The following is a 13,338-nucleotide window of genomic DNA, read 5'->3' as shown; positions in this document are numbered from 1 at the left end:
TGCGGTGCCTGTGTGGACGCTCAGTCCTGTTTTTTCGTGCTATTTTCCCTCTCTTTTATGTCGCTATTTGTGTACATGGGGTGATTGGATTTCTTCTTCTTCTTTTTTCATTTATTTTTTGTTCGCGCGTTCGTTGGCCGATGAATTTTATTTTTGTTCTCTTTACATAGTTTTCGATAGAAACGATCCGATTTTTGTTTTTTGAGACAAGCAAGTCGTATTGCTGGATTAAGTCCTTTCCATATCATCGAGGATCGGAAGGCACGTCGACGGATATGTTTTAAGGCTTATGATATAAAATAATTTTAATGAATGAAGCCCTTCCTACATCACCGTTGATCGGAAGGCACGCCGACGGAGAATCGCGGTCGAATTAATACTATATTTAAATCCCTAGATAGGTATCTTTCCGCAGCCGGCTGCCTAAGATTTTTAAAATTTCAACCGATAAACAAATTGCTCATGGTCACATCACCTACCACAGTGAATCCTGACCTCATACCCATCTTACTAACCCCTCAAAACTCATGTGATACTTTGTCGGAGACGCAGTCGATTTGGCGGTCCCATCACTCAAGTATCGGCTAACATTCCCATCCACTTCCCCGTGTCTTACCACTGGTCGTGGCCGGCGTCGGTATTGATCAGCACGATAGGGACCTTTGAAAATTGCGAAGGGGTGATGATTGGTTCCTACTTTTCATCTGTGGTCCACGGAGCAATGTTTGGGGGTCCTGGTCAATAACGAAGTAGCAGCTACGGGTAGACACCAATGCTATGCTATGCTATATCTCAGGATTGAAATCGAATTTTGGGGATCTGTGAAGGTCAAAAGGTGAGGCATTGTGAGCTGCACAAAATGGCGTTCTTAACTCAATTTGGCCCAAAATGCACGTACGACAAGTTAGCACGATGGCGACGAAGTGTGCACAGAATTCCCATACAAACTAAAATAAGCTCAAATCAATGGTTTAATCGATTTAATCAGTTTATTTTTATAAACAAAAGGTTGCATTGCCTTAAGAAAGTATGTGTCTACATAAATTAGTGAAAAACAAGAAAAAAATTCCACATTTTCCAACAACATGTATGACGTGTCACAAGTGTTTACAATCATTTTGATGATAAATTGGTCTATGTCACAAGTGTGTATTGCAATATCCGGGAAACGGAAGCGAGTTTCCAAAATCGGGTTAAAGCATCTTGTAGTGTTTGTTAAGTATAGCAAAACGTCATCATTAACTCATTTTCGACCAAAATGGTCTATGTCACAAGATAGCACACAGCTGACGATATTTCGAGCCAAACATTTCATTAGGGCACAAAACCAAAAAACCGCAATTCGAGAAAATCGCTTGCAAAAAGTGGACAACTTGTTTCAATTCCTATTTAAAAAATAAGCTTGACTGATGGTATTTTTTCTTATGATACGATAAAACACATCATTATCCTCAACTCTGCTTGAATGCTTCATAATTTATGTTGATTTTTCCAATAAAACTGTCATCTGATTGTTGTTTTTGATGATGTTTATGGGCCTTTTTGTTTAGTTAGAAATAATGAGGAATTCAGCGGAAATTGTGATAATTAGTGAAGTTTTGTGATCGAATGGTGTAGATAAGGCATGTGATGTGAATTTCGACGAAGTTTTTTTTCTGGAGAAATCCATGGTGAAACGTAAACCAAACTTTGTTTTGAAGTGAATTAGTTTTGAGAATGTATGAAAAGTTCACTTTATAACATAGAATGTTCCTCAACCACGAAAAACTAACGAAAAAGAAAAGGGCCCAATTGAACTTTTTTCTGGTTTGGAGTGAACATTGTTATGTGCCCTTTTGTGTTTTTGATTTTTTCAATAGAAAATTGATTGCTATTAATCTGATTCTTGGAGGGCATGTAGGGAGTGTACTAATGAATGGAATAGTGGAATAATCCCAAATGTTTACGTTTTGGTTTTGTGCCCTAATGAAATGTTTGGCTCGATTTGTATTTTAGCATCATTTTAGTGTCATTTGACCCAATGTCACCTCCTCTAAGGAGTGAGATTGGGCCAATTTTCAAACGATTGGCATTCAAGGTAGAGTTCATCGAATTCCACCATATTTTGGGAAAATGTTAGTAAACTATCTAAGAACAATTTTACGTTAAAGATTTTAGATGCTATTTTTTTTGTTATAAAGAAATTGAGAGGTGCATCGTTATTTGTCTCATAGTCACCCACACTGACGGTAACAAAAATACTTTAAGGTTATCAAACGTCTAATGAAACTGCAAACATATTTTTAGATTTTGTTAAACCAGTGGTTCTTAGGATGTGGTGAGACATTTCGATTGAAATAAATTTGGAGTAAATTTATTGAAATTTGCTGCAATACGTTAACCTTCTAACGCCCATGGTTTCTCCAGAGCACCACTTGTTGTTGTCTTCAAAATTAAATTTCTCTGCAACCATGCATTTCTTCAATCTAGTTCGACTTGTATTAGTTTATGTAATGAAATCAATTAGGTCTATCCAGTTACGAGTAATGTAAAAAATAATCTTAATTTTGCTCTGGGCGGGAAGGGGTTAATTGAATCTAAATTCATTCCTTTTTCTCAAACCAAAGGATCAGTGTCTACAATAAAATTTTAGATAATTTTCTTAGCTTCTTGAAACGATTTTCAGTCGACTCTCTGGTTGTCGATCTTCTCGATCTCAAATTGCTCGACGGTCCCTTGGATTCTTTTTGTTTTAAAATGAGCTCTATTTTTATGCATTGATGAATCTCTTCTTCGATGGTTCCTTCAATATTGACAACCGCAGAGTCGACTGTATATCATAGTTCTTATCAAAATTTTACAAAAGTTTTTCTGTTTGCAATTTTTTTCCATTGCAATTCGAATGTTTTTTCAAGCTTTTCAAAAATAATTAATTTGCAAAATTTCATAACTTGGTCGAAATAAAACCGTCCGTCATGCTCTATAAAACAAAAGTGGACGATTTTGGTCCACTAAAACTAAAGCGTCCAATATCCCGTCCCGGGAATTCCCGACTTTATGGAATATTTCAAAAACTCGCTCCAAATATTCAAAAACTTTGAGTTGTGATTGCATAAAAATTGTAAAAAAATAGATTTTTAAAGTCAATTTATTGCTTATCTTTTTATTCATGATCTCAAACCAGGAAGATTTGTTGTGGAAAAAATATGTGCCATGAAAAACTCATTTTCTGCATATTTTTTTTATTTAAATTTAAATTTCAATATTATTCTATACACTTAGATTTTTTTTTACCAAATACGGTAAAATTTACCGAATTTTTAACTGCTGAAAACAGTTCGGTTAACTGTAAACTACCGAATTCGGTAAAAATTACCGAAATTTGGCAATGAAGTTCATAATTGTTCATCGTACAACTGAAATTCAAAAAAATCGATCTAACTTTACCGATTTTTCAACTTTTGAATTCGGTAAAAAAAACTAAGACAAATTTAAAAGCAATTTTATGAGTTTGGAGCATGGATTTATTTTACTCACTGTTCAAACACCGTGATAAAAAAATACCTTTACAAAAAAGAACAAGACAGCTTATGAATTTAGAAAATTTATCTATTTTCTTGAAGTTGTATGTTTTTTTACAAACACACCAATTTTGATCTATAATAAACAATTTTGTTCCCGGGAATTTTGTAACCCCAGGAAATTGGACGCTCTACCTAAAACATATGAAAAATAAAAAAATATCAAAGGGGGTAAGGTTTGTCGAGTTTACTGTGTACAAGTTTTTTTTTCTGAAAAGTAATAAATAATGAGTACCCAATCGATAAGAAAATCCCATTTTCAACGTGTTTTTTAACGTTTTCATGGCACATTTGTATTTACAGCTCTCAAATTTGTATGGAGACTTGTATCGATAAAAAAGACTTTACCAAACAAGTCTAAAAGATCGAAGATCTGGCAACCCTGTCTCATGTCATGGCTACTTAAGTGATATTCATGTACTTTTTTGAAACCAGATCTCACTTATCGGAATGAAAACTAGGTCCGAATCCATCATCTAACCTATCGTTGGATAGGATTGGTTAGTTTTTCTGTAAAAATTCGCATGCTTTAGAACCAGACAGCATCATTAATTCAAATGTGATGAAAATGCAGATGGAACTGGAACAAGTATGTAGAGAGGTGAAAATTAGTTTGAACTCTGATATAAACAACTAAATGTGCAGCCAGCACTTTTCTTTAAAAACATAAATTTTGCGTGTTGTTTGTCTTTATAGCAGGAAGACGACTCCTACACCTGGAATGACTTGACGGCCTAACAACAACCAAGGCCGGGACCGACGTTTTACTTCCCCATCCGATGGAAGGTTAGAGCAGATCCTACCCAGTACACGATTCATGCCATGATCCTAAAGGAGTAACTAGCCAAAGGAATCCCTCGCTTCGTCACACCCCATCATATCTCATATGAATGGAACCCTTGCTTCCCGTGCAACTGGCTCGTACTTTGGCACACTTAGTCACACTGCCCTCCACCACGATGAGTAACGCACGGGGGACCTGCCTTCCTTTATCAACATAATTCACCAGATCAGATCAAATCGGCACTATCTTATCGGATTCCAGGTGTGATTTGTAATTGATGCCACGGCTGTCTGAAGCTTTAAAAGCGATTCGGGCTCGCACGCCGTACGCTCAGTTGTCTCGTTGTTCTCTCTCGAAACTGGTGATATTGTTCTTCTGGCTGGGATCGCCCAAGCTAGGCTGAATGTCTCATCCACACAGCAAAGTGTTGACTTCAGTATCGATGAAGTGGCGCTGTTGAACCGTCACTTTCTGGATTACCTGGTGGCGTACGACGATTCTCAAGTGGTGCCGGATCAAGATCGACGATGCATTGCTAGTTTGAAGCAGCTTTCGGCTGCATACGAGCGCCGGGAACGGCACGGATTAGAGTGTGAGTTCGATTGTTTGATGAGGTGAAAGGGTTTTTGGAACTCAAGTGTATCGTTGATTTTACAGGGTTTGACTCGTGGGGTAAGATTCCTTCAGGACTGTATTACGCCAACGGAAATGCGTTTGGAAACTACGAGCAGTGTCGACGGTTCAGCTGGAATGATGTCCGAGGACAGCATTGCACATTTGTGGCACTGTTGCCGAATCCGGAGTTGGCGATGTTTCAGTCTGGACTCTGCGTTCCGCAGTTTTGTACGGAGGGTTTTGTCGGTCAGGTGTACGGTGGATATTTGGAAACTAAGGGTGCTTCGGTGGTTCCGATGTTCGGCGAAGGTCAGATGTGCAACAAGGATCGAGACGTGGTCTTTAGTGGCGGAGTGGTTACAGCTATGTATGTAGAATGAAGCTAGTTTGAATGATTGAACGATATGATCATCCGTTTCTGTCTTTCAGAGTGATCTTTTCGATACTTGCCGGACTTGCGCTGGCAAGTACGTTGTACGAGGTTGTCCAAATCATCAGGAATCAAACCGTAATCGCGCTGTACAGTTCATTTTCCCTATACAAAAACGTGCGGGGAATCTTCCACACAACTCCAAGAATAACAGATCCCGAAAAGCAGTTGAGTGTGATTGAGTGTGTAAATGGAGTTCGAGCTTTATCCATGCTTTGGATCATCATAGTACACATCCACGAGAGTATCATCCACGTTCCGATTGAGAATGCTCCGGGCAGAATGGATTACATGGGAACATTCGGGTCGTCGATCCTCTTTACCTCCGGGTACCTGGCCGTGGACACCTTCCTGGCACTCAGTGGTATGCTGGTTGCTTTCAACATCCTGAACGAGCTGGACAAAAATGGCAAGATCAACCCACTGAAGATGTACCTGCACCGGTACATCCGAATCACTGGACCGTATGCTGCGTTGATCCTGTTTGGAGTGTCGTTTGCAAAGTACATGGGAGAAGGACTGCTGTGGAATCCGATTATGGACCACCATGAAGCAAGCTGTTCCAAGTACTGGTGGTCAGCGCTACTCTATATCCAAAACTACGTGAATCCCACGAACATGGTGAGCCATTTCTCGTTTTTATACCGTCAACCGTCTTTCAACTCACTGTTTTGTAGTGTTTTGGCTGGACCTGGTACCTTTCGGTCGACATGCAGCTGTATATCATAGGACCAGCGCTGATTTATCCGTTGTGGCGCTGGGGAAAGCGCGTCCTCATCGCGATTGGTGGCCTGGCAGTGCTGTCGATGCTGTGTGTTCTGACGACCTTCCTGATTAACGAGTTCCGGTTCAACTTTAATACTCCGAACGCTGGAGATCGTGCGGTGCTCACGTACTACCCTACCCACGCTCGAATGTCCGTCTGGTTGCTGGGAGCGATCTTCGGGTACGTCCTGCACGTCAAAAAGACCAAAGGGATTAATCTGCCGGATCGGCGGTATGCATTTGGATGGGCGACCTGCTTCGCGATCCTTGGAGTGATCTTGTACGCGAACTTCGAACTGATTCGTACTCCGTACGAGGAATTTTCTCACGTGATTGACGCGTTCTACGAAGCTTTCGGAAGGTCGTTCTTCGCAGTTTGCGTCCTCTGGGTGATCTTCGCCTGCGTCAACGGGAAAGCCGGAGTGATCAACGACTTTTGAGTAGCAGCCTGTGGCAACCTCTGTCGAAGCTGTCGTACACGGCGTATCTGCTGCATGTGCTGCTGCTTATGATGGCGTCGGTAATATCCGTGAAGACGGATCTTCACTTCAGCGTGATCGACCTGTTTTATCGGATCTGGGGAGCGTTTGGACTTTCGTTGAGTGTTTCAGTGCTGTGGAGTGCACTGTTTGAGATTCCGTTTGTGACATTAGATAGGATATTGCTGCGATAAATATAGTTTGTCGGCCAAAACTTTTTCAGACTTTCATGTCCGCTTCGAAACATCAATTCTGGGTGTACAGTAGCAAAGGTTATCGCCGCGTCTAATTCGGCAATAAAGGACCACCGGCTAGTCCCGTGCGATTAATCTTATCAAACGCGACGCGCGACGTTCCCGATAACACTGTTTTTGTTATCGAATGCGTCCCGTGCTAAAATTATTCAACTTTCGGATCAGTTTACTTCGGTCAGGTCATCGCAAAAGTATGCAACTGTTTCTACTGTTATTATGCGTAACCTTCCAGCTCGGCTGGGGTCAGATTAGTCCCCACTCTGAGGTAGTTCGCCGGCTTGAGGGCATACCGTTGGCGTTGGTGACCTTCCTCGGAGAGTACAGATCACGGAACGATACCGACGCTGGAGAATCTTGGCAGGACAAGTTGTGCGAACATGATCTGGAACAGTTTGGAGCGGCGTTGGAACGCAGCGAGTCGTGGGCTTTGGAGAGTGAGTAAAGTTTACTTGTGGTTACGTGTAGATTTACAAGCATTCTTTTTCGTATAGTGTACGATTCCTGGGGCAAAATACCTTCGGGTCTACTGCAGGGTAACTTCTTCACGCCAGGTAGCTTCGTGCAGTGTAGACGCTTCGGCATCCAGAACAGCGCTGGGGTATTCCAGGGGCAACACTGCACCGTACAGCTGGGCATTACGGCGGGATCACCTATGATTCCACTGTGGCTGGGGATCTGCGTACCGGACTCTTGCGAGGCTCCGTTCGTGCGTGATTTGACCAATCAGTTTGCTGCGCAAAGCGGGTTGGCTCCTATCGGATTCGCCAACCAGGCAAACTTCTGTTATCGTGGTGAACCGAAGGAGCAGTTTAGTGGGACTGCAATCAGTGCAATGTAAGGTTTTAAAGGTAATTTGATTGAACCATCGATAACACGTATTTCTTTCAGGGTCATATTCGGACTACTTGCAGCTGTTGTTATCGCATGCACCGTTGTGGACGTTTTTGGGGTTCTCTTCCTGCGTCCAGTTCCGGCACAGTTCCGAGAATACTCGTTGTATAGTAATCTGTTAGCGGTGATGAAAACCGTTCCAAGATCGCTTGAGAAATCGGATACCATTGACTGCGTGAACGGAATTCGGTCCGTAATGATGCTGCAAATTGTAGCCCACCACGTGCATGACACCTTGCGTGCGATTCCCGTGACGAATCAAGTAGTGAGACAAGAATACTTTCAGTCTGTTATGGGAATTCTGGGATTCCGAGCATCGGCCTTGTCGGTGGACATTTTCTTAGTTCTCAGTGCAACGTTGCTGTCCTATGGGGTTATGAAAGAATTATCTACCACGAGCAAGTTGAATGTCTGTAAGCTGTGGATCCACCGAATTGTTCGGATTCTTCCGGCTTATGCACTTCTAATTTATTTCGTAGTAGCTTTCGGGGAGCACTTCGGCGAAGGACCACTATACCGATACATGATTCAACCGGCTGTCAACGCATGCTCAGACAACTGGTGGTCGGCGATTCTCTTCGTCCAGAACTATGTGAATCCTGAACGGATGTGTCTCCCGTACACGTACTACTTGTCCATCGACATGCAGCTCTACCTGGTATCGCCCCTGATCATCTACTTCCTGTGGCGTTACGGATCCCGTTCGCTCACCGGAGTGGCCCTTCTGGTACTGCTCTCCATGACCTGCGTATTCGCGACTTTCCTGCACAACGACTACCGTTTGAACCCCCCGATGAACCCCGAACGTGAGTTCCAGCGAGCTCGTGCCACCTACTACGCCACCCACGCCCGGATGTCCGTTTGGTTCTGCGGAATCGCCTTCGGATACTTTCTCTTCCGAACTCGGGAAGCGCAGGTCAAGTGGCCCGTCTGGATTCTGACGGCGGGATCGATAACCGCTACGGCGTTGACCGCCGTGATAAACTTTGCCGTGCACGAAATCTACAAACCAAGGCAAGCCGCCCCAGTTGGGGATGCCTTCTACGAAGCGTTGCACCGCGTCGGTTGGGTCGTCTGTATCATGTGGTTGATCTTCATGTGCGTCAACGGCTACGGAAGCCTGCTGAACGATCTGTTCAGCTGGACGTTTTGGCAACCGCTGGCCAAGCTGTCGTACTGCATGTATCTGCTGCATTTTGTCGTGATTATGGTCACCTTCGGAGGAGTGCTTCGGCAGCCGTTCTACTTTAGCGAAATCAACCTGCAGTACGTAACGCTGGGGGTGGTAGGTTTATCGGTGGTGGTTTCACTTCTGTGGACACTCTTCATCGAGCGACCGTTCATCGCGTTGGAGCGGAACGTCAGAATGTGGATTGAAGAAAAATCGAAACAATAAAGCATTACGGGTGATAATTGGGTGAATTATCTTATCATACGCGTGGTAAATCACATCCCAGGGTTGTTGAGTGGGATCAAAACCTACTTTTGCAACACAAAGAATTAACTACAGTCAAATGAAACACACTTTGCTTGTTAAATGTGTCTTCCAAGCTGAGATGTTATGAGAAAAAACGAATATGCATCGTCCTCACAAATCTTGGTATCGACTTTCGACACCTCTGCCCAGCTCTTATCAGCTTTGCGTTAAGCTACTGGTGAGTCCGCGATTGATGCGTTTGAATGGCTCGATTGCTTCAGTTAAGGTTCTAATCACCGGGCGCGATGGCACGTTTCGCAGCGTTTTGGGTGCTCTGCTGTATCTTGACCGGAAAGGGGTTGGCAGCTCAATTGACGAGCTTTTCGCTGGAATTTGTACACTTTTTGGGCGGTCAAAGTGCGAGCTGGAACCACTCGGATCCTGCTACGGAGCATTACGACCGACAATGTCTCGATCAGCTGAACTTTTTGCGAGTGGGTTGGAGAATGGTGAAATGTGGGCGATCAATTGTAAGTGGAATTGAGGCTACTTCTTTTGCATAAATAGACGAAAACTTATTCTGCAGTTTATGACTCATGGGGTAAAGTTCCGGCTGGACTCCTCTTCGGGAATGTGTACGAGCTTGGAAACTTTGATCAATGTCGACGAGCCCGCCACAGTCACTATCACGGAACAACGAGCATATCTGGACAGCATTGCACTCTGATGGTTGACGCAAGCGTTTTGCAGCTGCCGATAGGCCCAATCTGGTACGGTGTTTGTATGCCCGGCGTTTGTAGACCCCAACTGGTTGGTCAGTTGGCAAATGAATTCTTCAAGACGCGTGAAATGAGAGTTCTGAACGACCCGGAGATGTTCTGTTATCGGGATGAGGAAAAGGAGTTTTCAACACTGGCGATTGTGACGATGTGGGTAATTTGTGATTCTTTTAGTTCGAATAAGTTAATAGTCTTTCTTTTCAGCGTATTATTTTCTTGTTACGGATTCATCCTGCTGTTGGCAACAATTATGGACCTGGTGTACAAGTGGACACATAATGTGGCACCATCGAATATTCTGCGCTTTTCCGCGTACAGGAATGTGCTTAAGATATTTGAGACCACTCCCAAAAGTGCTTCAAAGGCTGGCACCATGGACTGTGTGAACGGTATTCGAGCCTTGTCAATGCTGTGGATCATCGTAAACCATGTCCACGATACCACCTACGGTCTCCCAACGGTCAACGGAGTTATGCGAACTGAGTACGGGAATTCCTACTTTGGTGTTCTCTTCCACAGACTTGGTGGAAAGGCTGTCGACATCTTCCTAATGTTGAGCGGAATGTTGGTGACCATGAAAATCTTACGGGAGTTGGATCGAGACAAGAAGCTCAACTTGGTGCAACTCTACCTTCATCGGATCCTTCGGATTGTCCCAGCGTTCGCAGCAATGATCCTGTTTGTAGTCGCTTTCACTGATCTTTTCGGTGAAGGAGTCCTCTTCAAGGCAGTCTACCAGGAAGGAATCGAACCATGCCGCACTAGCTGGTGGAAGGCGCTTCTCTTCTTCCAGAACTACGTGCACTACTCCGAGATGTGCTTCCCCCACACTTGGTACCTGTCGGTAGACATGCAGTTGTACATTCTTTCTCCGTTAATCTTGATTCCGCTGTGGAAGCTTGGCAGGCGTTTCTCCACCGTAATCATTCTCCTAGCTCTTCTCTCGATGTCCTGCGTCTTTACGACCTTCATGGTGAACGAATACCGGTTGAACAAAGCGGCACCCGTAGGAGACGGTCAAATGCCTAACAAAACGTACTTCCCAACCCACACCCGGATGTCCGTGTGGCTATTCGGCGTCCTGTTCGGCTACTTTCTACACAAAACGCGCTCCAGAAGCATCAAACTGTCCAAACTCACGCAACTTATCGGTTGGACCCTAGCAGCCGCCATCATAATTGTAACCAGCTACTCCCTAAAGCAAGTCTACACCGGAGATTACAAGACAATCCCACCAGTAGCGGATGCCTTCTACGAATCCCTGCATCGCTCCTTCTGGGCATTCCTCGTCATGTGGATCGTCTTCACCTGTATCAACGGGTACGGAGGACTCGTGGACGACTTCCTCAGTTGGTCCTTCTGGCAGCCGCTGGCGAAGCTCTCCTACACCATGTACCTGATTCACATCTGGATTCAGGCCCTGGTCGTGGTGATGCTGCTGAAGGCACCGGTGTACTTTAGCTTGATGGGAGTTTTTACGTCCATTTGTGGGCTAGTTGGGATTAGCGCTGCAGCGTCGGTAGTGTGGAGTGTGGCGTTCGAGTATCCGTTCTTTGGGTTGGAGAGATTGTTTGTGCGGAAAAGAGAATAAACATTGCTTGGTTTTTGCTGGCTATTCTTTATTTAATTTTTCTTTTATCATTCAACTTACTTGTTCATAAGTAAGAAAAATTTATGTATTTCAACTAGAAAACAAAAACCTTATTTTTTTTTGCCAATAAGGCATTTGTATTAATTCTTAATCTGGGTGCAGAATAGTGGTTCGCAAAGCAGCATCAATTTTGAACTGTCAAAGTGGAGCCAATTTACTGTTTGCAAAATGATACAAGGAAGTGGCAAGTATTGTAATCGATCAGTAATTTATTTTGTCTGGATAAAAAAAAGTCGATGGCATCAAGCTTTTAGAGGTATTCAAAATCAACGAATCTTAAGAGCGAATCCACGAACAGGGCATACCCCTTTGTAAGGGACGTCGTTTGCCTGAAATTTTCAGGGGTTGTTTGTACATATAAAAATAGCATCTGGCCATAATATGAGCACTCTAGGCCAACGGGAAGTGGTCTATTTTTCACTAAAATGCCAATAACTCCCTTTAGATTTAACCAATTGGGATGCTTCACTCTGCATTTTATTGCATTTTGAAACCCTTTCAGATGCATTTTGAAATTAAATTGAATTTTGCTTAGGTGTTATAGCATTTTTAAGATTTTTGACGTTTTTAAACCTTCAAAATGTGTGTCCCGATTTGCCCCACTTCCCGTTGACCTAGAGTGCTCATATTATGGCCAGATGTTAGTTTTATATGTACAAACAACCCCTGAAAATTTTAAGCAGATTGGTGAGGTCGATGCGAGATGGGTATGCTTTGCTCGTGGACTCGCTCTTAAACAAATGGTTGAAATCAAGATTGGCCAAATTCATGTCTCACGCAAAACCTATGTTTATGGCGCTTTTTGAAATGTTAGCGACGAATTATCAATAACTTTGAATGGCACCAGCCAAATAATATTGAATAATCTTATTCCGATTTTATCACTGCGCTTCAAAGATACATAATCTCGGAACTTTCATTTGATTGCTCTTCTGATTCACAAAATCCACACACTTCTGACGCAATTTTTCTTCATGTGGAAAACAAAAAAGCCTCTTTTGGTCGCCCATTGCGATGCATCGTTTTGTCTACGAACAGAAATGGTTCCAAGCACTTAATTTTTCTGCGAAAACTTTAACATCAACAGATCCAAAATATTTCAAAACAAGTCACTTCAGCAGCAAAAAATATGCCACGCTTGAGCTAGAACATAGCCTTCTACTTTGTTTATGTAGTGGGGAGCAGTGGGGAGCATTCGAAAATCACGTTACGCATTCTGTCTTTTCAGCACCCAGTTATTGATGTGAAAGTTTTGATAGTACTATACCAGGATGTAACAAAACGGGTCAATTTTGCGGGCATTTCAGGACATGATCCCCTAGGTTTTCAGAGCACGAATCCTTAATATGAGCTTTATTGGTTGCGATAGGACCTGGCGCTTTAACTCTGAAGTTTAAATGCGATTTAACCCGTAAAACCGAAGCGTTTTGGTTTTTATTAGTTTTGAGCCTCTTAAGCATTTTTGCATTTTTCAAAAACATTTTTTCTTCAAGTTTGTCAGGTTTGATTTGTTTAAAATACATTTATTCGTCATGGCGCTTACGTCACATAGTAAAATCAATGAAAACTATAGATTTTGCTGGTAAATAACTGTTATGAAACAATGCAAAAGGTTTATATCAATGCATATCAAATTGCTGGCAGTAGCTGAAACAGTTGCATAAGTGATGAGTTTTCATAAGAAATTTTGATAATTCACCATTTTTATTTTAC

The 13,338-nt window shown here is 42.8% G+C and overlaps 3 protein-coding genes across 3 annotated transcripts; all 3 read left to right on the top strand.

Moving 5' to 3' along the window:
* The first annotated feature begins 5,087 nt into the window (after positions 1-5,087).
* Positions 5,088-6,837, top strand: LOC6040450 (nose resistant to fluoxetine protein 6). The gene is given in 4 exon segments (XM_038255112.1): positions 5,088-5,326; positions 5,389-6,010; positions 6,067-6,583; positions 6,586-6,837. Coding segments are annotated over 4 exon segments (1,554 nt in total). The 5' UTR covers positions 5,088-5,153; the 3' UTR covers positions 6,828-6,837.
* A 188-nt stretch (positions 6,838-7,025) lies between these two features.
* Positions 7,026-9,181, top strand: LOC6040451 (O-acyltransferase like protein). The gene is made up of 3 exons (XM_001849789.2): positions 7,026-7,321; positions 7,379-7,721; positions 7,776-9,181. The coding sequence occupies exons 1-3, from the start codon at positions 7,081-7,083 to the stop codon at positions 9,172-9,174; spliced, it is 1,983 nt and encodes a 660-aa protein (XP_001849841.2). The 5' UTR covers positions 7,026-7,080; the 3' UTR covers positions 9,175-9,181.
* Positions 9,182-9,487: 306 nt separating this feature from the next.
* LOC6040452 (O-acyltransferase like protein) lies at positions 9,488-11,581 on the top strand. Its single transcript, XM_038255054.1, is given in 4 exon segments — positions 9,488-9,672; positions 9,675-9,725; positions 9,782-10,124; positions 10,179-11,581. Coding segments are annotated over 4 exon segments (1,953 nt in total). The 5' UTR covers positions 9,488-9,500; the 3' UTR covers positions 11,566-11,581.
* Positions 11,582-13,338: the final 1,757 nt, after the last annotated feature.

This window comes from Culex quinquefasciatus, chromosome 1, assembly GCF_015732765.1.
Source record: "Culex quinquefasciatus strain JHB chromosome 1, VPISU_Cqui_1.0_pri_paternal, whole genome shotgun sequence".
NCBI lineage: Eukaryota > Metazoa > Arthropoda > Insecta > Diptera > Culicidae > Culex > Culex quinquefasciatus.
The sequence above is the reverse complement of the archived record's forward strand: the minus strand, read 5'-3'. Positions and strand labels throughout refer to the sequence as shown.

Bases quoted from the DNA above. Each gene is read 5' to 3' on its own strand.
- LOC6040451 (XM_001849789.2), top strand. From the start codon at position 7,081: ATGCAACTGTTTCTACTGTTATTATGCGTAACCTTCCAGCTCGGCTGG. The intron at 7,322-7,378 runs GTGAGTAAAGTT...TTTTTCGTATAG, and splicing joins CGAGTCGTGGGCTTTGGAGA to TGTACGATTCCTGGGGCAAA. The intron at 7,722-7,775 runs GTAAGGTTTTAA...TATTTCTTTCAG, and splicing joins GGGACTGCAATCAGTGCAAT to GGTCATATTCGGACTACTTG.